Here is a 26,500-nt window from a genome sequence, read left to right on the forward strand (position 1 = left end):
ATCACTCCAGGATTTTACAATGGGATGTACTGCATAATGAAGTTATGTTGAAGGGGCGCTTGGAGGGGAGGTTTTCCTTGTCTTCCCGGTCAGTTGAATCCTTACAGTGGTGGGATAATGAAGTGAACTTATCCAGAGGGGTCCCCTGGGTTTTTAGAACAACCCGAACAATTACTACCGATGCCAGTTTCAGTGGGTGGGGTCCCATCTGGGAGATATTGTAACCCAGGGGTCATGGTCTAATTTGGAAAAGAGTCTCTCCCCCCAACGCTAAAGAGTTGCTAGCGATAGACAGGGCAGTCAATTATTTTCTAGTTTTTCTTCAAAATCGTGATGTAAAAGTTTTCTCTGATAATAAAATCGCAGTAGCTTACGTGAACCACCAAGAGGGTACATGATCAAGAACTCTGAGAGTTGCGGATCATCTCTTTCAGGTCTTGGAATGCCATCTTCGTTCCCTACTAGCCCTTCATATAAAGGGAAAAGAAAATTCAAGGGCAGACTACTTAAGCCGCTATACCCTGAGACAGGGGGAATGGGAACTAAATCAGGACATTTTCTCCCAAATTGTCCAAAGATGGGGACCTCCAGTAGTGGACTTGTTTGCTACAAAGTTAAATCGGAAAACTCAGCGCTTCTGTTCCCTGGATCCCAAAGAAAAACCACTGGCAGTAGACGCTCTCCAGATACCTTGGGGGTTCAGTCTAGCCTATGCCTTTCCCCCGTTAACCCTTCTTCCTATGGTTATCAGGAAGATCAGGGAGGACAAGGCGAGAGTTCTGCTGGTCGCACCCTTTTGACCCAGGAGGCCCTGGTTCTCATGCCTCAGGAGCATGTCTGTGTCAGATCCTTGGGTTCTACCAGAAGTTCCGGATCTCCTCTTCCAGGGTCCTATAGTCCATCCTCAAGTGTCTGGCCTCCACTTGACGGTATGGAACTTGAAGGGGAGCTATTAAGAAAAAAGGGATTCTCCCAAGGCTTAGTGACAACCTTAATGCGTAGCCGTAAGCCTATTACAACCAGAATTTATGCGAGAACATGGAAGAAGTTTTTATCTTTTTCCGGTTCCAGAGTCGGTGAGGAGGCTCCAATAAGTAAAATTCTAGAATTTCTGCAAAAAGCTCTTGAGTTAGGGTTAGCCACTAGCACCCTGAAGGTTCAGGTGTCCGCCTTATGCGCCTTATATAGCTGTGATCTGGCGAGTAATTATTGGATTTCTCGTTTCATTAAAGTCCAGGCCCATTGTCAAAAGCAAATTGGTACCCTGGGATCTAAATTTGGTTCTTAAAGCCTTAACTGGTCTACCCTTTGAGCCAATAGAGTTAGCCACTCTTAAGTCCCTCTCCCTTAAAACAGCACTTCTGATAGCTTTAACGTCTGCTAGGAGAGTTAATGATATTCATGCCCTGTCTTCAGCCTTGCCCTTCACTCAGATCCTGGATGATAAAATAATTCTTAAACCTGATCCCACCTATCTTCCTAAAGTAGCTACCCGTTTTCACAGACTCCAAGCAGTAGTCTTACCCTCCTTCTGCCCTAATCCGGGTAACCGGAAAGAAGAAGAGTTTCATACACTAGACGTAAGGAGATTTATAATTAGGTACCTCTTGGTCACCAGAGAGTTTAGAAAAGATAGTTCGTTATTTATATCCTACCAAGGTGTTAGGAAAGGCTCTAAAGTCACAAAGTCCACCATAGTTAGATGGATCAGGGAGGCTATTTCCCTAGCTTATACATTCAGCGGTGAGGAAATACCACAAGAATAGAAGGCTCACTTCACCTGGGCAGTGACTACCTCCTGGGCGGAGAAGACTGGTGTCTCGATAGAAGACACATATGTAAGGCTGCTGCCTGGTCTTCTCAGTCTACCTTCTATAGGCACTATAGACTGGATTCGGGTGTTTCGTTTCATTTCACTTTTGGGAGAAGGGTGCTCCAAGCTGTAGTCCCTCCCTAAACTTCTTCATCTCTGTAATTCTCTCGTGGTGCTGTTATGGTCGACCGATAAAGTCATAAGTTACTTACCCGTAACGGGATTTTTCGGAGACCATGACAGCACCCTTTTATTCCCTCCCTTCACATTGGTGGGAGCACTCCTTGTTTATTAATTTTCACTCTTAAGTTGGTGATTTATAGAAATGTTGGTTTATCATGTTTTGCTATGTCTACTAACCTGATGGTCCTCTCAATGCTCTGTAATCCAAACTGAGGCAAGAAGAGAGGGCCGCCCCTTTTAAGCCTGTAGGTTTCCTGTCCTTGGTGGGCGGATCCCCTATCTCGTGGTGCTGTCATGTTCTCCGAAAAATCCCGTTACCGGTAAGTAACTTATGACGTTTCATCTCTCTTTTTATTTTTTACATATTAGAAATATTTATTTTATAATAAACCGAAGCAGAAAGGCTGGACTTCATAGGAGACATAACTTTCTCTGTATGCTGCAATATTAGGAAAGTTTTTAAAAACATTAAAAAAAAAATCAAGATTCGTGTCACAATCCTTTTCTCAGTTTTAAAATTAAAAAAGATGTCTGGTATCATTTACGTTCATAAAAGTCCAATCTGTAAAATTTCAAACTTATTTAACTCATAGGTCAGCTCTTGCACCCTCTTAAAAAATGCAATAACTAGCTATCATAACTTTATAACTATTCTAAAATGGTGCCAACAAAAACCTCAGTTTGTCTTGCAAACGAACAAGCCTTCACATAGCATTTTCATTTCTCCGTTGATGGAGCTATGCATCTCAGAAAAAAGGCAACACATACAATTTTTTTTATATACACTGCTCAAAAAAAATAAAGGGAACACTCAAATAACACATCCTAGATCTGAATGAATGAAATATTCTCATTGAATACATTGTTCTGTACAAAGTTGAATGTGCTGACAGCAAAATCACACACAAATCATCAATGGAAATCAAATTTATTAACCAATGGAGGCCTGGATTTGGAGTCACCCCCAAAATTAAAGTGGAAAAACACACTACAGGCTGATCCAACTTTGATGTAATGTCCTTAAAACAAGTCAAAATGAGAATTGTGTGTGGCCTCCACGTGCCTGTATGACCTCCCTACAACGCCTGGGCATGCTTCTGATGAGGTTGCGGATGGTCTCCTGTGGGATCTCCTCCCAGACCTGGACTAAAGCATCCGCCATCTCCTGGTCAGTCTGTGGTGCAACGTGACGTTGGTGGATGGAGTGAGACATGATGTCCCAGATGAGCTCAATCGGATTCAGGTCTGGGGAACGGGCGGGCCAGTCCATAGCTTCAATGCCTTCCTCTTGCAGGAACTGCTGACACACTCCAGCCACATGAGGTCTGGCATTGTCCTGCATTAGGAGGAACCCAGGGCCAACCGCACCAGCATATGGTCTCACAAGGGGTCTGAGGATCTCATCTCGGTACCTAATGGCAGTCAGGCTACCTCTGGCAAGCACATGGAGGGCTGTGCAGCCCACCAAAGAAATGCCACCCCACACCATTACTGACCCACTGCCAAACCGGTCATGCTGAAGGATGTTGCAGGCAGCAGATCGCTCTCCACGGCGTCTCCAGACTCTGTCACGTCTGTCACATGTGCTCAGTGTGAACCTGCTTTCATCTGTGAAGAGCACCGGGCACCAATGGCGACTTTGCCAATCCTGGTGTTCTGCAGCAAATGCCAAGCGTCCTGCACGGTGTTGAGCTGTGAGCACAACCCCCATCTGTGGACGTCGGGCCCTCATACCACCCTCATGGAGTCAGTTTCTAACCGTTTGTGCAGACACATGCACATTTGTGGCCTGCTGGAGGTCATTTTGCAGGGCTCTGGCAGTGCTCCTCCTGTTCCTCCTTGCCCAAAGGTGGAGGTAGTGGTCCTGCTGCTGGGTTGTTGCCCTCCTACGGCCCCCTCCACGTCTCCTGGTGTACTGGCCTGTCTCCTGGTAGCGCCTCCAGCCTCTGGACACTATGCTGACAGACACAGCAAACCTTCTTGCCACAGCTCGCATTGATGTGCCATCCTGGATGAGCTGCACTACCTGAGGAACTTCTGTGGGTTGTAAAGTCCGTCTCTTGCTACCACGAGTGTGAAAGCATAACCAATATTCAAAAGTGATCAAAACATCAGCCAGAAAGCATTGGTACTGAGAGGTGGTCTGTGGTCCCCTCCTGCAGAACCACTCCTTTATTGAGGGTGTCTTGGTAATTGCCAATAATTTCCATCTATTGTCTATTCCATTTGCACAACAGCATGTGAAATTGATTGTTCATCAGTGTTGCTTCCTAAGTGGAGAGTTTGATTTCACAGAAGTTTGATTTACTTGGAGTTATATTCTGTTGTTTGTGTTCCCTTTATTTCCTAAATTTCGAATCTTTTTTGCTAACTAAATATAAAAGAAAAAACTGTACAAGTTTGGTATTCTCATAATTGTACTGACCCGAAGAATACATTGTATGGTAAAATTGTGGTACCGCTCAAAGCTACAACTCGTCTTGCAAAATGCAAGCCCTCACATGGCTATGTCCACAGAAAAATAAAAAAGTTACGGCTCTTGGAAAAGGGGGATAAGAAGAAACAAACACCCAAAAAGAAAATTTTCCACGAGAGAGAGAGGGTTAAGCCTTATCTACCGAAAGTCAGAGCTTTTCTTTTCATATAAAATTATGTGCAGAATGATTTGTATTCTTTATCCTAGTATAAACTGGTATTTTAGTTCCATAACCATAAGACAATTTTTTTCCCCCAATGTTCAATAGAAGGGTCAGCACTCCATTGGAAGGCTGCATTCGTTAGAAATAATGAAGTCCCAGCACTCAAATCAGTTTCAATGCTTCTTTAATGAATATCCACATGGAAAGACGTTTCAGCCCATCCCGAGCTTTTGTCAAATTTTGTCATCCTGAGAATTTTGACAAAAGCTCGGGATGGGCTGAAACTTCTTTCCATGTGGATATTCATTAAAGAAGCATTGAAACTGATGTGAGTGCTGGGACTTCAACATTTTTTTCCAGGCTGTTAGATGCAATTGCATTGACAAGTTAGAAGTAGATACATGAAGGGGTTGTCCACCTTAAGTGACGTTTTTCTTAAATGTATATAATTGGGACTTATATTCAATTTTCCACTTGGGTTTCATTGAATTTTAGCACCATTTGCCTTCTATGGTCTCTGGGTTTCACTGACTCTTGGTGCTTGCAGAATGAGTTACCTGAGAATCTGTCCGTAAGCCCACTATGGTGGTCTGAAATGGGGGTTTGTATGAAAAATATTTTAAATGTCTTTTTTCTGAGCTCCTCTTAGCTGATTTTTGACCACACCACATCCAAGTTAAATATTCAGAGAAGCAAAAAGCCTTTAAAAGCCAAACGGTGCAAAATCTTTTAATGAATCACAATTGCAACCAAATGATTTTTAGCTCCAAACACATGTATTTAAAGGGAACTTATGTCCCAAAACGCTATTAACCTGCTGATATTGGGATAATCTGTAGGTAAATGGCATTGTGAAGCTGTACGGCCACCGCACTGAAAACCCAGCTGCCAACATGAAATGAACTTTATTCCTGCCAGAAGCCTCAGGCTTTCAGTCGTAGAGTCACAGGTGGCACGGCTTCAGTCACCGCTTAGTACCTAGCGAGTGGTGGCTGTAACCATGCTCCGGCACTGACTGGCAGCCATCTCTGAAGCTGCACCACTGTGACTGAAAGCCAGAAGATGCCAGGAGGAATAAAATAAATTTCCTCCCGGCAGCCGGGCTTTCAGTGTGGTGGCCACGTGGCTTTAGTACACTATTTACCTGCAGATTAACCCAATGAAATGAACTTTATTCATCCTGGCATTCTCGGATTTTCAGTCATAGAGGTGCAACTTCAGAGCCGGCTGTCAGTCAGTGCCAAAGCATGGTTACAGCCACCGCTCACAAGTTTCAAAGCGGTGACTGAAAGCCCGAGTCTTCAGGGAGGAATAAAGATAATTTCTTCCTGGCAGCCGGGCTTTCAGTGCGGTGGCTATACAGCTTCAGAATGCTGTTACCTGCAGATTTACCCCATATCTGCAGGGTAATAGCGTTTTGGGTCATGACAGGTTCCCTTTAAGTTAAAGGAAAAGAAAGTCCCCATAGAGCCCTTTAAGACTAAAAAGTTCTATATATTTTGAAAGTGTAAAGGACTTGATTCTAGGGTTCCAATGTAGCAAAGAAACAAACATCATTACCTCTATAATTTAGGTTTAATTGTCCTTTTTATATTTCTACTGCAGCTGAAGAGGAGGCCAATGAAGTAGATGTCCTAGGAGATGATACTGAGGTAATTACGTTGTGAAAATTTTTTAATGTTCATTCTAACAGGAGATTAAACCAAGCTGCCAGTCCGTTGTGGTGACGTGATTGGACTACATGGCAACAGGTTTACTAGTCTTCTAGTGATCATTTTCTGCTGATGAAACAGTAAAAAAAAACAAAACCCATTATACTCCCCTTCTGATGGCCCACGGTCTTTTCTTCGCTGCGTCCGGTCTCTTGTACAGCTTGCGGTGGTGTGAAAGGACCTTTCATGACGTCACTTAGTCATGTAACAGGTAACGCGACCGCCGACGTCAGCGGTCGCGTGACCTGTCACATGACTAAATGACGTCATGGCAGGTCCTTTTAGACCATCACGAACTGCCGGGTAGCCAGGATGCATCATACAGCAGACCGGGGGACATCATAAGGTGAGTATAATGTTTATTTTTTATTTTAAATTCTTTTTTTAACAGGTACCATGGTACCCGGGTCTGGAGGAGAGTCTCCTCTTCTCCAGACCGGGGTACTATCCGCGCATTGAATCTCTTAATATCCGCATGTGCACGTGTAGTCATGTGGATATTAAGCGATTCAATGCAAGTCAATGGCGGCAATTACGCTGCGTGTCCTCAAAATTTATGGACATGCTGCGTATTTTTCCGCAATGATAATCCGCAGCGAAAATTTCCGCAGCATGTGCACAGCACATGAGGATTATCATTGGGGACCATAGGGTACGTATTACCAACTGTTTTTTAAGCGTTTTTGCTGCGGAAATTCCACGGCAAAAACGCATAGTGGGTATGCAGCGTGAGACTACAGCGCGAGTCAGGGGCAGTAGTTCATGGATCTATCACTGCTGCACTTAGGATATCTTGGTTATATTAGGAGAACTATATCCAAGTGTACTCTAAATGGTAAACAACCCATACATGGCACAAAAAATAAAAATTAATGTTCACCTGTGTAAGAAGAACAAAGCTGAACTAAAGTGGCTGCTAAGGAGTACTACTAAGATCATTTAAGATGTTGAATAGATTGCAGCAGCTGGACAGGTTATCAAACTTGAGGTTATTTAGTTTAGGAAAAAAATACAGCTAAAGGTTGATTTAGTATAAATGTGCAAATATATGAATGGACATCACAGAGATATTTGTAATGATCCTTTTACCCCTTTACCTGTTAACATCAAAAGGGGGCATCGCATTTTAGGAGTAAGAGCATTGAGACTGTGGAGCTCTCTGATACATGTTGTGTGATGGTGCTATTCATTAACCCCTTCATGACCAGAGCAATTTCCATTTTTGTTTTTTGCTCCCCTTCTTCCCAGAGCCATAACTTTTTTATTTTTCATTCAGTCTGGCCGTGTGAGGGCTTATTTTTTGCGGGACGGGTTGTACTTTTAAACACCATCACTGGTTTTACCATATCGTGTACTTGAAAATGGGAAAAAATTCCAAGTGCGGTGAAATTGCAAAAAAAATGCAATTCCACAGTTGTTTTTGGTGGTTTTTTTTTATTTTTTTTTTTAAATCAAATATTTTTTATTGTTTAAAACTTTTTTTGTAACACAACAGTAAAACAACCCAACCAAAGAAGGGACCCAGTCCCTATTCTATCCCTCCCCCCACAACACATCGCCCTTTCAAACAAAACATTTTGAGTTAAATGTTCCACAGTTCTGTCCACAGCAAATTAACAATCTTACAGTATGAATAGTCACAATTGTATTAAGGGGTATCTAACTCTTGCTTTGGAGCAGTTATATACATGTCTAAAGCAGTCCAATGTAGGATTTTGCACCTGTCAAGTAATCTATACATCAATCATAGCAGACCAAGTCGAAATCTATGCAGGTCTCTGGATGCTAGGCCGGAGCCGTCAATCCATGGAGCCCATATTTTTTCAAATTTAGAGATGGCCTTCCTTTTCAGATATATACTTTTTTCCAGATTTAATAACCAATTAATCTTATTTATAAATTCTGTCACCGTGGGCACCTGCTCTGATAACCAATGTTGGGCTATTAGTTTCCTAGCCATGTATAACATGCGTGCCACCGCTATTTTGCCATGTTCGTCAGTGCTCAGATCTTCTATATATCCCAGTATACATACTCATGGTGAGGGATCTGAATCGACTGAGTATGTTCTATCAATGATCGCTATTACATCCCTCCAGAAGTTTTCCAGAGCAGGGCAGGTCCACATCATATGAAGCATGTTAGCCGGGGATGTTTTACATCTAGCACATAGGGAGTCTGGTCGAAGCCCTATATTGTGGAGAAATTGGGGTGTTCTATATGACTGGTGCAGCACCTGTAAGTGGGAGAATCTATGGGACTCACTCAGAGATAACCGGGGAACTCTTTCCAGTATTTCAAATTCAGACCACAGCCCCTCTTCAATAGGGCCTATCAAGCCCTCCCATTTTTCTTTTGATCTTATGGGATGTTTTGCTAATACCAGGTCCAGCAGACCCCTATAAAGCAATGAGATTAGCCCCCAGAATTATGTGAGCTAGCCATTCTCTGTATTATAGCATTTTGAGGAACTCCATTATTTAGGACAAGACCCTCTGCCTGATATGCATGTCGTAACTGAAGGTACTTATAAAATTCGGTGTTGGGCAGTCCATATTCATTTTGTATCATGTGCCCGGTTCAGTGCGGGCTTGGCGCCGGAGCCCCCGCTGAGCCAGCCTTTCCGACGTGGTGCGTACTATTACTGACCACATCGGAAAGTGGTTAAAGGGGCTGTTCAGGTTTGTGATGAAAGTCTGCAGTCATTCTTTGTGATTGAAGCCGCACCTCTATGACTGAAAGCTGGAGTCTTCCAGGAGGAATGAAGGTCATTTCCTCCCGGTAGTTAGGCTTCCAGTTCTGCAGCCGCACAGCTTTAGAACTATATTAACCTGCAGATTAACCCCACATCTGCAGATTAATGGCATTTTTGGACATGACTTGTTCCCTTTAAGGAGCACTCCGTATTAACGCATTTTCGAACATCAGGTAATGACAGCTGCTTAAAAAGATCATCAGGTCAAGAGTGGCTGTTTTTTGCTCTTATTTTATTCCCACTGCTCAGCGGAGTATACCACTTTTGGTTTCATTTAAATCCACTATATGTTTCCAGAGATTTGGTGCCTTTTTATTTAGTGCTGTTTTTTTATCGTGTCACAAGATTCTCTCGATTCGTGTCTTTTGGCTGCTCAGCATAATTACTAATTTCTGTGTGAGCCATGCCCCCTTAGTAAAGACTGTAAAAAATAGCATTACAACATATAAAGGTCCATTTCTCTGTAACTGTATGGCAGGTTTAATTAAAAAAAAAAACAAAAAACACAGGTAGCTGCTGTGGTAAAATAAGAAAAAAAAAACTGGTGGCTTGGTCCATTTTTGGGGGGATTTTATATCAGTAAACAGTCAAACCATATTCTTGTGATTTCCTTGTTTGCAGGAAGAAGATCAGAAGCCAATTGAAGTTCCACTTAAAGAGGATGAACCTTCTGACAAACCAGAGGAAAAGTAAGTTATGCCAGAAAGACTCCTTACAGGAAACGTTGCCCAAACCTTCTCTGTTTGATGCTAAAATGTCAGATGATCTGTGTATTGGAGGTAATGATGCAAATGTGCTTTTTACCTGACATCCGTGCAGCATTTTGTCAAGGATTCCTTTTAGCCCCATGCAGATGAGCGTTAAGGCTCATATATAACAGGAACTTTAGCTCCATATTCTTATTTATTCTGCCGGAAGTTTAGATCTCCGTAGCGGAGTCCAACTCTATATTTAGTAAAAATGTAAATGCATAGTAGAATATTGGGGTAAACTCTGCCCAGGTAAGTGAGCTCTTGAATATGAGAGCTAATCAGGCTTGCAGTTTGATTTCGGTCCTTTGCTGAATTGATCGTTGTCCCATATTAGGGTTTAATTATATTGTGACTAATGAATGTTGGTGAAACATTGCCTTTATGCAAGTGAATTGCATTAGTTCTCAAGGTCTCTTTAAATTATGTAACAACAACCATGTCCAATAACCTATTTCTGTTAACTGAGGACAGGCCACATAAGCTGTGACTTTATTCTGCTATGTGAGCCAGCAGACTGGCATGATGGCCCAGTCTCTCTACACCCTATGTATATTACTATACAGATACCATAGGGATTTATCACTGCATAAATTCGACAAACATAATTTTTTTTTCTTGTACTCCCACAAGTTATGTATTTTTATGTATTTGCTTGCCTGGAGCCAATCTGTTGTAAAATACCATATAAGTGATGTGTTTAATTTTACAACCCCCGGAGACTTTTTTTTTTTCCTCCAGGGAATATCCATCCCTCCTCAATGGGGGTGTGGACATTTAGCCCACATTGCTGCATATCAAAGCATGCCATAATCCCACCACCACCTGGTTGGTATATTGAGGAGACTGCAGTAATTGGTTTTGGATGTACTGAGGTCTTACCCTCTGGTGGAAAATGGGGACCACTAAGGTCAGTGGAATTATTATAGTGTTCATTGTATATGGCGACATGCCTTATAATTTCATATCTAAGGAAATGGGTGAATTCACCTTGAAGAGATAGAACATTCATAAAAACCCACAATCTTAAAACTCCCTGTAAAGAGACGGCACTTGTGAGGTGGAACACTTACTGTAGATATTAATAACAAACTTTGCTGTGTTCTTGCAGTTAATTTCTGTAGTTTTTAACCAATGCCACAGGTGGATCTAACAGAAAGAGGTAAAAGTCCTTTCTATTTCCCACATTTTTTGAATCCACTGTTGGCTTTGGCTTAAAGAAACTGCACTTGTAATTACAGCATTATCATGTATTGTGCAGTAGTTCTGAAACTCAGCAGGTTATGCTTCTTAGGCCATGGCCCCACTATCAGTATTTGGTCAGTATTCGATCAGTATTTTTTCTCAGGCGTGAGAGCCAAAATCAGGTGGGGAACAATCAGAGAAAAGGTATAATAGAAACAAGACACCAATTCAAAATTTATCACCCACTCCTGGTTTTGTCTCCCACTGCTGAGAGAAAATACTGACCGAATAGTAATAGTGGGGTCGTGGCCTAAAAGTGTCTATTTTGTGGTATATCCTTGGGAACTGACAATTTCTGATACATAGGGCCCTTCTGCTGCTTGTCCCCCATAATGACTTGAAAGACAGTTGCTCTTAAGCTTAGGCTAGGGGTCACCAATGGATGGCTGCCATTTGCTAGCTCGATGCATTAGCGCCAAGTGTAGCAGACATCCATGAAAAGCAGTTCTTCAGAAATGACGTTTGCATGTAGCCCTACTGCAATGGTCTCCCCCTTTTTTTTTTTTTTTAAATAAACCCTCTGCAACATCCAGAAGAAGTGCAGCGTGTGAATTAAAGCTGTTAGAAGACCCACTCAGCGTGACTCTGCACAGCACAGAAAAGCCTGCCTGCCAAATTCATCAAAAATTTCTCCACTTAAGTGGTGTAACTTACAACAGAAATGTTACTCTAGTCCCTGACTAGAGTAACATTTCTGGTGAGGTGCACAACACTGAGAAGATGCACTGAATTCATTTTGTGCATCTTCTCTCAAAGAGAATCTGTCAAGCGGGATTTCACCTGCAAACTATTTGAAAGAACTACACACACAGATAAAGACAAGTCCAGCACGTTACATAGCCAGTCTGTTCCTCTGTTATTGAATTGTTATGCAAATGAGACTGAAGGACTATGGTAGATCTGAAGCCTCTGTCACTCCAGCTCTATTCCCTGCTCTCTGACTTCATTCAAAGGATCTATGAGTCAAGCAGGAGGCGGCGGCGCTGGGTGAGGAATAGAGTTGTAGTGACTGAGGACGGAGAAGTGCTTCCACACTCCAAAGCAGTTGCAGATCAATTCAAATGCAGATTTCTCTGTAATGGAGGAACGTACTGCACAGCTAAAGGTATTGCTTGTCTTTGCAAGATCTGGGAATATACAGTTTGGCGGATGACATCCTGCTGAGAGATTGCATTTGACGCATATGGTGAAAAAAGCTCTTTGTGTACTTCAAACATATTCATAAGCCCATATTCTCCAGATGGAGGACAAAAGAGCACCCCTTTAACCTTCAACAGGGTAGTATCCCTCTCATACCTTTTATTTTAACTTTTATTTAGCTGTATAGAAAAGATTCACACAGGGCCATTGAGGAAACATTTGTACTGTGCGGTATATGATTTTTTTGGCCACGGCCCCACTATTCGTATTTGGTCAGTATTTTTTCTCAGGAGTGGATGATAAATGCAGAATTGGTGACTTGTTTCTATTATACTCTTCTGATTGTTCCCCACCTGGCTTTGGCTCCCACTCCTGAGAAAAAATACTGACCGAATACTGATCGTGGGGCCGTGGCCTTTTAGTTGCTGTGGGAACCTATGAGCAGCATGCGCCTTTAATCAGACTCATTTGTCTGCAGTGTTCTCCGCTAGTAAAAGGCTCGAAGTCCATGTACACAATTGCCACCTGCTTTAGATGGTCCGATTGCCTCGTTCATATGGTCGTATTGGAAATTTGGTCAGACCATTGCTAATGGGTGCAGGGACTGTCTTTTAAATTGGATTCATTATTTTGGTCGATAAAATGGACCAAGGGAGTGCATGCTGCAAAGTTTTTATTTATTTTTTATTTTTTTCTCACCCCCATTAGTCTGTGTGGAAAATCAACTATATGCACTGACTATAATGGGTCTGTGTGCATCTGATTATGCGCTTGTCTGAACAGACCCTTACACATATATATTTATCAATACTGAAACTGAATCTGAATGTAATCTATTTTTCTAGAATGAATTTCTCCATTAACAGAAAGCGTGCACTAAATATTAAGAGCTGGTAATGTCAAGGAGAAATCTCTTCTATCTAATCCTCATCAGTCCATGTACGATAGTGTATAAAAACATAACTCTAAGGGGATAATACATTTTTTGTAATTCTAGAACTGATTATGTTTGGAAGTTGTTTTTTTCGATTTGTCCTCAGATAAACTTGTGGCTTAAGCTATAGATCTTTGGCCTGTCTTTCTATGTTTTATTTGTATGGAAAGGCTTAGCTCCTGCTGCAGGGTACCTACCTAACAATTCTTTTTACCCTTTATTCTTCCTCTTTCATTAAGCCGTTTCCCATGCGGATCACAAAGAATCTTTTCAGATAAACTTTCATCGTAATCTTCTCTAATGTGTATTCTGATGTCACTAAGAGAGGATTAGCTGACATGTAAATTCAGGTTTTGTTCTTTTTTTTTTATATCTAGCAGTGAAATACTGCTTTATAATGCACTTTTTATACAGATAAATGAAGACGTGCATCACGCTATGCATTATTATGAAGAAATCTGTTAAATAAATATTTCACTGGAGGGGGCCGTGAATCTTCCAGGATTTTGCTATAGAATTTGAGCAAAATGAGAGTGAATACAAACCAGCTGAAGGGGCCGATTTACCACACAAGATGGCAATCTACACAGATGTGACCAGATGCTTCCAGCTGTGGGCCGGCATCTGTGCTGTCACCACTGGGGCTTAGGTGGCCGGTCAGTGCAGAAGAGCCTACCACTTCTTGCCATTGTTTCTTTAATCCCACTGTTTTCTATCAATTGGTAAATCCCTCTTTTCCAATGGAAAACTTCAATTTGAAGTATTTTTTTTATGGATGTAGCTTGTACATTAGAACAGTTTGCAGCTATTATCTCAGTATTAGCTCATTTTCCTACATTAGGCAATGACAGCAGCTAAATACAGAGCAGCTTAAAGGAGATCTGTTACGAGGGCAAAAGTGGCCAGTGTTTGCTCTTAATTTACTCCCATTTTTATTTTAACCTGCCATACTGTTCCAGAGATATGGGTCTTTTTTTATTCTCTTTTCTAATGGGTTGGTGCTCACCAGGCCTGTGGAGTTGGTAAGCCAAACCTCCGACTCCTCATTTTCCATGACACCGACTCAACGACTCAGACTCCCTCATACATGGCTGATGTTTAAGTGATAAATTTACTGTAGCACAGATTCATCTCAGCTAAAAGTCTAGACCCTTAGATCAGCAATAGGACATTTCATAACTTTCCCAAATTCTTATGAAAAAATATTCCCCACAAACTGGAACGGTTCTGGCACCGGAGGCGAGTATAAGAGTTATTTGAAAAGGGGGAAATATACAGATTGAGAAGTGTTGTCTGAGTAGTGGATAACTCCTTTAAAAATTAGCACAAAATAGAAAGGATTGTATCTCTGGAATCATATGACAGATTTTGAAAAAAAAATAATAGAGTAGTGGGCATAAAATAAGAGCAAAAACTGGTCTCTCTTGACCTTAACAGGTCAACTTTACACAGGTTGGTCTTGCATAACAACCTGCCATGCAATAGGTTATTAATCACTGGAGGGCCCAGCCGGCAGAGCATCAGCAATAAACAACTTGGGTCAGCTTCTGTAACTAGGATCTGTCACCAAATTTCACATTATCTCTGACCTGTGGAGGGTGTTGGACGAACTCTGGAAATCTGTGTCCGATTGCCTGTATAATCCTTTCTGGAATGTTTTCTCCCTTATATTGGGATAACCACTTACAAAGCACTACAGTAAGCCATGGGAAGAGTTACAGCACATAACTGCCCAGAAGTTTAGTAAAGCAGGGGAACAGCCAGTTCATTTAGGTTGCAGGTGCCTGGAACTGCATCGCTCACAGCAGGACAAATGGAAGAAATCTGGCACTCTCACGTGGATGGAAAATAAGTAAAAACACATTTTATTTCAGAAATAAAGTTAAAATCATCCAGCGCATGGCAAGAAAAGCAATTCTGACCCATTTCGAGCGCAATATGCGCTCTTAGTGGTAGCATAGCTTGTTTCTCAAGTAACGCATACGTATATACATGTAACAAACCAATTAAAAATCCCCATAAAGCCTCAGTAAGAGAAAGGGGGGAAAGAAAATCAGGTGAGAAATTTACTCTTGCAGGCACAGGGCAAATTAAAAAAAAAAACAAAAAACACATCCTATTAGTGCAGAAACATGTTTTTTTTCTATTTAACCCTAAAAGAACTTTAGTATCTATTTTAAAAATCCAGTATGCTTTGCTACTGAACAGTTGCGGCGATGATCACCGCCTCGAATTGGAGGGTTCACTCTTTCAATCGCTTGCATGGAAAATCCCGAGGGATCAGTCATATGAATCGATGTAAAATGAAGTGGCAAATACATTACGTGCTTTGCTGCCAATGTCCGAAAAATGACGTCTAGTTCTGATTTTAAGGGGTCCAGTAGTACACCCCATATATTGTAACCTGCAAATATTGCAGGATGCCAAATATATAATGAAAGTTGTAATACAATGGATGCATCGATTTTATAATATCATTTTTTATTAGAAAAAGAAAATGATTTGCAATTCTGCATTACTGCACAATAGGTGCTAATTAGTGTTGAGCGAGTATGTTCTGTCCAAGTATACTCGGGCCGAGCACAGTAGTTACAGCTGCTCGGTGATATGTTTGAATCACTCCCGCCGTGCATGATTTGCGACTGTTTGACAGCTTTATTACATGTGAGGAATGTCTATTTCTTACACATTCCTCACATGTAATAAAGCTGTCAAACAGTTGCAAATCATGCACACGGGAGCGATTCAAACACATCACCGAGCAGCTGTAAATACTCGGAGCTTGGCCCGAGCATACTCGGACAGAACACACTCGCTCAACACTAGTGCTAATCTTATGCCCACTTTTGTAGGAACCTTCTGCTGTTAACCTTTATGCGTTAACAGGTAATGTATTAGCAATGAGTTTTCGTCTATATTGATTATAATACATACATTTTTGCCTGTTGTGTATCAGGGTCCTATATTTGCCAAAGTTGTAAAACCAGGTATTACATGTGTTTCACATAGGGCTAGAACAAGGCAATGGCAATGGTTTATCCCTTAGCTTCTTTTTAGAAAGTCCCTTGAGAACTTCAACATGAATGCAGCAGAAGGTTCCTACAAACATGGGCATAAGATTAGCTCATTTTGTTCAGTAATGAAGAATTCCAAAAGATTTTCTTCTTTTTCTAATCATAAAAATTATATTATAAATCAATACCTAAATTGTAATACAACTTTCATTATATATTTGGCATCCTGCAATATTTGCAGGTTACAATATATGGAGTGTACTACTGGTCCCCTTAAAATTAGAGCTAGATGTCATTTATCGGACATTGGCAGCAAAAAACGTAATGTATCTGCCACTACATTTTACATCGATTCACAAGTCTGATCCCTCGGGATTTTTCATTCAAGGGATTAAAAGAGTGAACCCTCCAATTCAAGGCGGTGATCATCGCCGCAGTTGTTCAGTAGGGAGGAGTACTGGATTTTTAAAATGGATACCAGAGTTCCTTTAGGGTTAAATAGAAAACAAGATCTATTTCTGCACTATTAGATAGGATGTTTTTTTTCCCGTTATATTCTTTATTTTTAATTGTTTCCATAGCCCTTGTGGGTTATATATAAACTCTCAGGATTCTCTAATGATCTTATTTTACATTAGAATTTTTCTATATTATTATTATTGCATTGTGAATAACATATGTTATAATGTGCCCTGTGCCTGCAAGAGTTAATTTCTCGCCTGATTTTCTTTCCCCCTTTCTCTTCCCGAGGCTTCATGGTCGTTTTTAATTGGTTTGTTACATGTGTATATGTGTTACTTGGGAAACACTAGCTATGCTACGACTAAAGGCCCCGTCACACTTAGCGACGCTACAGCGATCCCGACAACGATACGACCTGTCAGGGATCGTTGCTGCGTCGCTATGTGGTCGCTGGTGAGCTGTCAAACTGGCAGGCTCACCAACGATCAGGGGAGCAGCGACATCGTGGAAAGAATCTTTCCACGATGTCCCGCTCCTGGTTACCAGCCTGCTGAAGCAGGAGCAGGCTGGTAACCATGATAAACAGCAGGTTACTAGGGGCTCACGCGCACCTAGTAACCCGCTGTTTATCATGGTTACCAGCCTGATCGCTGGTCCCACTGGTCACACACAGCGATGTGTGCTGACCAGCGGGAGGGCAAAGACCAAAAAATGGTCCAGGACTTTCTGCAGCGATCAGCGACCTCACAGCAGGGGCCTGATCGCTGCAAAGTGTCACACATAGCGACATCGCTGGTGAGGTCACTGTTGCGTCACCAAAACCATGACTCAGCGGCGATCTCGCTATGTGAGACGGGGGCTTAAGGCCATGGCCTCACTATCAGTATTCGGTCAGTATTTTTTCTCAGCAGTGGGAACCAAAACCAGGTGAGGAACAATAAGAGAAAAGGTATAATAGAAACAAATCACCAGTTCTGCCTTTATCACCCACTCCTGGTTTTGGCTCCCACTCCTGAGAAAAAATACTGACCAAATACTGATAGTGGGGCCGTGGCCTAAGGGTGCATATTGTGCTCGAAACGCGTCAATTGCTTTCCTTTCCATGTGCTCGATGATTTTCATTTTACTTCTGAAGTAAAAGGTGGTTTGCTTATTTTCTAACCACACGAGAGTGCTGGATTTCTTATATTTTTTTCTACACAGAAGTTTAGGTATACGTTTGTACTGCAGAGAACACATTTTGCACCTTGCAGAGAGAGCCACCAAATATATCTAGAAGTATATAAAGGTAAACTGTCATCATGTTTTTGACCCCTGAGAACAGCATTATGTGGAAATGAAGACCCCGATTCCAGTAATTTGTCACTTACTGGGCTGCTTGCTATTGTTTTGATAAAATTGCTGTTTTCTCAGCAGGAGATTATTACTAGATGAGTAGTAAACCTACTGCCAGGTAGTCCTCTATATTCATGAGCTCTGTATATCTCCGCCCCCAACGCTGATTGGCAGCTTTCTGTGTACACAGTACATAGGCAGAAAGATGCCAATCAGTGGTGTGGATAGGGTTATACAGAGCTCAGCATTCAGAAACTGCTAGATATGCAGATGATAAAACAGGGATTTTGTCAAAACTGCAGCAAGAAGCCCAGTAAGTGATACATTGCTGGAATCAGGGTCTCTGCTCTGAATCACACTGATCTCAGATGGTGTAGCAGATACCTGATGACTGGTTCCCTCCAATGATCAAATGCTCATTTTAATTTACGATTATATAAGCTTTTTGACATGGATCTTTTTTAGAGCCAGTGCCTCAGACTAATCAGGTTTAAAGGCCGCCAAACAAATTAGATCGCTGTCAGACAAACAATGGTTCGGCCTTTCCTTTGGTTGACAGCCACCTCGGCCGTCCCCATACACATGAGTCTGGTTGGGCAGAGAACTCTTGTGTTCTCTATGAGAAAGCCGCTGGCTGACATGTCTGGCGACAGGATATTCCTGGGAAACAATGCGGTCGCTGGTATGAAGTGCAACAACCAATTTATTTGAGGAATCGGCGTAGGATAAACAATTACTCTATTTACAAATTGCCAAAGGCAAATAATTCCTATCTAAAGATTCCTAAAGTAAAATATATCCTTTATTAATTTTTAAATAATATGAAGTATGTGCCTAATAAATGTAAAATTACATACATTGTGTGAGGTCAATGTATTGTCAATCTTTTTATTATGACCTGGAGATTTACATATAGCAATAATTAGTGATCCTTATCAAGATCTTATAAATAGAGGTATTAAGTGGATTTAACTGTAAACCACTAGGTCATATGGACTATGTGGTACTAAGGCAGTATATATATATATTTTCCAGTGATTTGCGAGTGACTATTATTAAGTGCTTGTTACACAAACTGCCTCATATACTCTGAGGTCTAAAGAGTAATATTCACTGGATTAGTATAAAGGCACCACTAGTGTCCTCCCTGTGATTCGCAGAGATGATATACTTGCTGCAAACGTATTTTTTAGTCACCTCCATTATTTTTCTATCTTTTAACTGGATTCAGCTAATTTAATCTTACTGTTGTGAAATTCATAAGTATTATTGCATTATGTGGCTGCGGACCACACTTGTGGTATATGCTCAAGTGTGGTCCGCGGCCACATAATGCAATAATACTTATGAATTTCACAGTGAGTTAAATTAGGTGAATAATAGATCAAAAAATTGTGGATTGTACATATGACCTTGTGGTTTACAATTATATCCAACATAAAACTAGCCGGACACTCTCCTTCTCCCACCTACTCTCCCTCTCTCTGCTTCTCCTCACTGCTGGAGACATATCTCCCAATCCTGGACCCCCACAGCTTGCACCCTCCACCAATTCCCCCACCTATCGCATCAAACCAACTGCAAACTACCACAACCTCTCTTATGCAAAATCGGTCCCCCTGACTCCCACCCCGCTGCTCCCTCTCTCTGGAGCACTGTGGAATGCACGCTCTGTCTGCAACAAGCTCCATTTTGTCCACGACCTCTTTACCTCTCGTCATCTCTCCTTCCTGGGCATCACAGAGACATGGCTAACACCCTCTGACACTGCCTCCCCTGCTGCGCTGTGTTACGGTGGCCTCCACTTCACCCACACTCCTCGCCCTGGAAACAGACGTGGTGGAGGAGTGGGTCTTCTCCTCTCTAACAACTGCACCTTTAGCCCTACTCCTCCTCTTACCTCCCTTATTCTCCCTTCTTTTGAAGTCCACTCTGTCCGCATTTACTCTCCCTCCAACCTCCAAGTGGCTGTGATATACCGACCTCCGGGCCCGATCACTGCCTTTATTGACCAATTCTCCACCTGGCTTCTTTACTTTCTCTCTGCTGACATTCCCACAATCATCATGGGCGATTTCAACATCCCTACTGACACTCGCCAGTCACCAGCATCCAAACTCCTGTCGCTTACTTCATCCTTTGGACTTACTTCAGTGGTCCTCCTCAGCCACCCACACAGATGGACACACACTAGACCTTATCTTCACCTGACTCTGCTCCCTATCTAACCTCACTACCTCCCCCCTACCCCTATCTGACCACCATCTACTCACATTCTCATCCCTGTCCTCCCCACCTGTCACCCATGTCAGGCAACTAGCCCACCCCCGCAGAAACCTTGCACATCTAGACACTCACACACTCTCTGACTCTATTCTACCACTGACATCCATATCCTCACTCCATGATACAGACAGCGCCACCGCTTTCTACAATGCCACTCTCGCATCAGCTATTGACTCGGTTGTCCCTCTTGTGCATGGCAGAGCGCGACGAGTCAACAGGCAACCCTGGCACAACAACCTCACCAAGCTACTTCGGCAAGTGTCCAGGGTTGCAGAGCGGCGTTGGAAGAAAACACATATGCAAGATGACTTCACTGCATTCAAACAAGCAACATTTGCATTCAAATCAGCACTCACCTCTGCTAAACAGGCCTACTTCACAACCCTCATATCCTCCCTATCCTACAACCCCAAACAGCTATTCAACACTTTTAACGCTCTCCTCCGCCCTCCACTGCCCCCTCCGACCTCCGTCATCTCTGCTGAGGAGTTTGCCACACACTTGGCCCTATCCTGGATCTCCTCATGCCTAACAGACCGGACATTCAGTGTCTCCCACTCACACACCACCTCCTCATCTCGCCCCCTATCTGTCGGTGTCCCCCAAGGTTCAGTTCTAGGACCCCTGCTCTTCTCCATCTACACCTTCGGCCTGGGACAGCTCATAGTCTCACGGCTTTCATTATCACCTCTATGCTGATGACACACAGATCTACCTCTCTGGACCCGATATCACCTCCTTATTAACCAAAATCCCACAATGTCTGTCTGCTATTTCATCCTTCTTCTCTGCCAGATTTCTAAAACTTAACATGGACAAAACAGAATTCATCGTCTTTCCGCCATCTCATTCATCCCCCCCCCAACTGACCTATCCATCAATGCCAATGGCTGCCCACTCTCCCCAGGCCCTCAGGCTCGCTGCCTTGGGGTAACCCTGGACTCTGATCTCTCCTTCAAACCACATATCCAAGCCCTTTCCACTTCCTGCCGACTCCAACTCAAAAATATCTCCCGGATCCGCACATTCCTCAACCATGAATCTGCAAAAACACTAGTGCACGCCCTTATCATCTCCAGCCTTGACTACTGCAACCTCCTGCTCTGTGGCCTCCCCTCTAACACTCTCTCACCCCTCCAATCTATCCTAAACTCTGCTGCCCGACTAATCAACCTGTCCCCCCCGCTATTCCCCGGCCTCTCCTCTCTGTCAATCTCTTCACTGGCTCCCCATTGCCCAGAGACTCCAGTTCAAAACCCTAACCATGACATACAAAGCCATTCACAACCTGTCGCCTCCATATATCTCTGACCTAGTCTCCCGCTACATACCAGCACGCAACCTCCGATCCTCACAAGATCTCCTTCTCTACTCCCCTCTTATCTCCTCCTCCCACAATCACATACAAGATTTCTCTCGTGCTTCCCCCCTACTCTGGAACTCTCTACCCCAACGTATCAGACTCTCGCCTACCGTGGAAACTTTCAAAAGGAACCTGAAGACCCACCTCTTCCGAAAAGCCTACAACCTGCAGTAACCCTCGCTCCACCATACCGCTGCACGACCAGCTCTACCCTCACCTACTGTATCCTCACCCATCCCTTGTAGACTGTGAGCCCTCGCGGGCAGGGTCCTCTCTCCTCCTGTACCAGTCGCTGTCACATTGTGTTCAAGATTATTGTAATTGTTCTTGTATTATACCCCTTTTTCACATGTAAAGCGCCATGGAATATATGGCGCTATAATAATAATAATAATACCTCAATTCCCATAGTCCTACATGTATTTTCTTTAGATTAGGCTACCTATTAGTATGTGAGAAAATCTTTTAAAGCGACAGCTAGACATATTCTCCAATCTTACTAAAATAGATGCTCATTCATTGTTAAATGAATCTTGTCATTTAGAAACAAAATTTATAGCAATTTTCCAACAGTTCTTTGTATGCAGAACATATATTTCCATCGTGGCTGCTATATCTACAGCAGGGACATGCTTTACTTTCGGCTGTAATTGGGTTCACTTGTTTTTTTATTTTTGAATGTTTGAGATGAAATATATTATCATATTACGAAGTTACAACTGCTCTTATTTTCTAACAGAGCAGTAGATTTATGCATAAGTTTCTGTGGATTGCCAGTACAATTCCTGGCACAGAGCCTGGGTACTGTATTTCTTTCCTATCTCCAGCAGGTGGCAGTATTTGCTCATGCTTTGTAAAGAGCAGTCCTCGATAAACCCCATACCTCTTTATCTGTGCGTTCTTCATTTCAGCCCTTCAGATACTTGGCACTTTAATGCAGCTGTGTGTGGATAATATGGTTGGAGTAGAGTGATCTGAAATGAAAATCAATAGCCCAGAACCCTGTAAAAGAGAATATGAGAAGTGTATATGATTTGGTTACTATGTGAGTGTAAGTAAAACCTGAGGTCGGTACATTTTAGCATTAGACACCTGACTTTTGTTCTTCTCCAGAGCAGACTAGTTTTGATTAGGCTAAAGTTCTGAATAAAGTCTTGCTTTTCACAAATGGCCATAGGTGTCCACATAATCAAATGTGTAACTATCCTCCGTGGAGCAGAGATGGTCTCTGTACCCACGTTATCATGGACCATTTGCTTCCACAGAAAGGTAAAATGTTGTTGCTTCATAAGTTCAGCATTTTTGGGGTTTGTCCATAACCGTGCCGCCACCTTGCTTTCCCGTCAACTATCCAACTTCACTTTACCAATGTCCCATTTCTGGTGCGTTTCTTATTATTCCCATTAGGTTGATGTTGGAAAATAATTATTCTAAAAAACAGCATGCTGTAGATATTATTGAATATCTTAATCAAGTTTTTAGATTTTTCAGATACTAATCTTGTATCTAGGAGCGATGGGAGCTGTCGTAACCCTAGCATGAACGTTAATGCTGCTTTCATTCTCTGGCATTTTCACTCTACAGACAATGACCTTTCCCGCTTTCTGCAGGTGATATGAAGCTCAGAAGGTGATGGACAACACATCTTTTTGTATAAGCAGATCTTAAAAGGGGCATACATGGTGGCCTCATTGTCAAGTTGTTTGGAGTGGACTAATGTTACATAAACCTGGTATATAATAAAATTGCATGTTTACGCCATTTGATGAGCCCTAAAACATGCAGCAAGTATTGACTTCTCTGGGGTGTGTGGAATGGCACGTCCTGTCCTCTGACCCCACTGTGCTTCCTGTGAAAGCTGTTAAACCTTTTACTGCCCCATGGGAAAACCTCTTCCAGGATTTGGGAACAAAAGCATTGCATCGTTCCCCCTGAGCGAGCACCTCTGTCTTTATGGGGCTCTTAAGATCCACACTTTATGGGAGAAGGCTTTTTTTTAAGGGCTGACACCACTTGACTTTCTTTTCCCTTTAAAGCCTGGGAACTTCCTAGAAGGAAAAAACGATCTTGTGCCATCACCATTGGGGCAAGTGTGACGCTTTCATCCCTGGACTATAAATAGAGTTATTGCCCATTAAACACGTTTCCTCTGGGAAACACAATGCAGCGTCTCTATGAAAACTAGTAAAGAGAAAAGGATGGTTCTCCACAACGAACAAATCAGATCACTGCTTTCAATTTCTAAATAACAGGTGCAATCTAAATGCTGATACAGCACCCCCACAAAACTTATCCATGATTGGATTCCTTAGGAGAAGGATGATTATTATTAATCACATGTATGTGCATAAATAACGGCTTCATAGTCCTTTATGGAGTCTATGTCTTGATAAGAGGGGGTACATCAGATAAGCCGGAAGCTGTTTGCTTTTGAGGACATTATCGTGTATGAGATGAATATTAGAATCAGTAATGTCACTACGACATATATGTACAATCTGCATCCTGAGTCATGCTAGTCTTATGGTAATGACTACCTTAGGAGCTACTGCACTGATCTTGTATTTCTGTTCATGTTCTTACATCTTCTACTAATGTAAAAACCATGTGATCTATAAATCGTAATGTTAATGTTCCTTCTTTTTTTCACAGAATAGAAACAGAGAAGAAGTTGGTGAAGATTACTAGTTCAGTTTCTCAGGCTGATGTAAGAAATCTAGTTAATCATTCCTACACTGTCCAGAACATTATTTCTCACTTTGTGATATTAGAGGGCTTTATGGTTTAGTAATTGTATATCCCTGCATGTCTTTATTGTAATGATTAATATACTCCTGATACATTGAGCAATTTGTATTTCTATTTTACTTTAATTGTTTGCTCTGTGATCGGAGTTACCATTTTATTCCTGACAGTGGGTCATTGACTTCTTGTTCATTTAGTCATAAAGGATAAAACTTACAGGTGTTTTCCAGTGGGATAAGAACCTTAGGCTTCATTGTATATATGTTATATAATGGCAATTATGAATATATACCGATGCACTGGTTTCTGCCCCCCCCCTCTTACTGCTGTCATGGCCTCTCTGCGTCAGCATTGTTCTTTACACCGGAGAGTGATTCCTGCGCCGGCATATAACCAGTGATGCACATGAAGATGGCTTATGAAATAAGACAGTCTGCCATCCCTGTTCATGTACTTTGCTGCTCATGTGCTGACACGGGAAGTGCTCTCCTGTGTGCAACCCCTAAGTGGAAGGGGTGTGGAAACCAGGACGTCAAAGTACTGTAAAGTTGGTGCCATAATATCAGTTTTCAAATATAATAGAACATATTTTTGTTCAGATGGACATACATAAGGATTGGTGATTTTTCAGCAGCCTCTGGTTTGTTGGCTCTGTATTAAAGAAAATAATATTGCTAGATGCTAGCAGAGGCCACCATCCAAGCTGTGGTTAAACCCTGTCCAGCTTTATTTTTTCAGATTAAAAGAAAATCACAAATCTGTTCGACAAGCAGTAAAAAGGTAGCAAATTTTCATCGCTCTTTGAGCTAATTGTGGCATATGAAAGATTTAAAAACAGTATCTTTAAGAAAACAGAGTAAGGGCCACAATTGGCCCGCACACAAGTGATAAAGCTACCTGTTAACCAACTGTTGATTATGCTGTTAAAGGGAACCGGTCACCATGAAAATGCAGTCCGATCTACAGGCAGCATGTTATAGAGCAGGGGGAGTGGAGTAGATTGATATAGAGTTATGTGAGAAAATATTCAGTATAATCTGTGTTTTAATCTTTTAATCCTCTGCTCTTTCTTGGCTTTTCAGGCCCACTCACTGGACTATCAGTGAATGACAGCTGTCTTTATGCAAATTTATAAAAAAAATCATGCCTGTCAGTCACTGATAGGCCCGCCCACTGGACCATAAATCCTAGAAAGAGCGGAGGATTAAATGATTAAAACACAGATTATACTGGATCTTTTCTTGCAAAACGATATCAATCCACTCTGCTCCCCTGCTCTATAACATGGTGCCTGCAGATTGGACGGCATTTGCATGGTGACAGACTCTCTTTAATCTGATGAAATAAAGTTGGAACGGTGTTAACCATACCTTGCTCGCTGATCTCATTCCCTGTCTTGCACTATTTCTGGCTCTGAAAGCTGCAGTGCCTCCATCGAAAACCTGATGAGGTGACCAATTTCCATATTTTCTTTTGGGTTTTAATGGGGTAATGTTTCTCGCTGTGGAGAGAGACATGACAGGGGTAAGGAGACTTACAGGCCATGCCATGCTCCTCTGAGAAATTAAATATGCGGATTGCCTCTGCCCAAGTCATGTGACAAGGCTCGTTAAAGGGTCGATCTTGACTTTTAGGATTGCTACCTCCAATAGGTGGCACTAGAGTTCTAGCCCTCTTCCTCTCTGAGGGGAAAATTGCATATTTTGCTTTTAAAGAAAGTATTTATTTTTGATTAATCATGGTCATGCTTTTTCTTTTATCGATTCACATTATACTATGACTTTGTTTCATTTCCCCTGTGAGGGGTAATAGGTAGATGCCATACTGTGTTTATAATGCAATAAATACAGTTTGAAACATAAAAAAACAATATTGTATTATTTCTCTTACAGAAACTTCAAAAAAGAGCGGAGCGGTTCAGTGTTCCCGCCAGTCCAGACAGTAAGAAGGCAGCCCGGGCCATGCGGTAAATAGTTTTATCTTTTGGAATTTCTCTTTCTATAAGTGGAAGTATATTAAGCTGAAGACTCAATATTGCAGGACTTTCATGTTAACACTTTCCTCATGTTTTTTTATTCTATTTTAAGGTTTGGCCTTTCAGCTACTGAGCAAACAGGTGGGTGAT

At 42.0% G+C, this 26,500-nt stretch overlaps 1 protein-coding gene across 1 annotated transcript in view; it reads left to right on the plus strand.

The window, feature by feature from the left end:
• Positions 1–26,500, plus strand: part of SARNP (SAP domain containing ribonucleoprotein) — a 98,776-nt gene that overhangs the window by 11,771 nt on the left and 60,505 nt on the right. Inside the window, exons 3-7 of the mRNA XM_073663694.1 lie at positions 6,241–6,287; positions 9,724–9,791; positions 24,283–24,337; positions 26,268–26,341; positions 26,463–26,491. Coding sequence (XP_073519795.1) covers positions 6,241–6,287; positions 9,724–9,791; positions 24,283–24,337; positions 26,268–26,341; positions 26,463–26,491 — 273 coding nt within the window. The remainder of the gene's footprint in view (positions 1–6,240; positions 6,288–9,723; positions 9,792–24,282; positions 24,338–26,267; positions 26,342–26,462; positions 26,492–26,500) is intronic.

This window comes from Phyllobates terribilis, unplaced genomic scaffold (genome assembly GCF_046119375.1).
Source record: "Phyllobates terribilis strain yellow unplaced genomic scaffold, ASM4611937v1 Scaffold_2__4_contigs__length_985480577, whole genome shotgun sequence".
NCBI classification, from domain to species: domain Eukaryota; kingdom Metazoa; phylum Chordata; class Amphibia; order Anura; family Dendrobatidae; genus Phyllobates; species Phyllobates terribilis.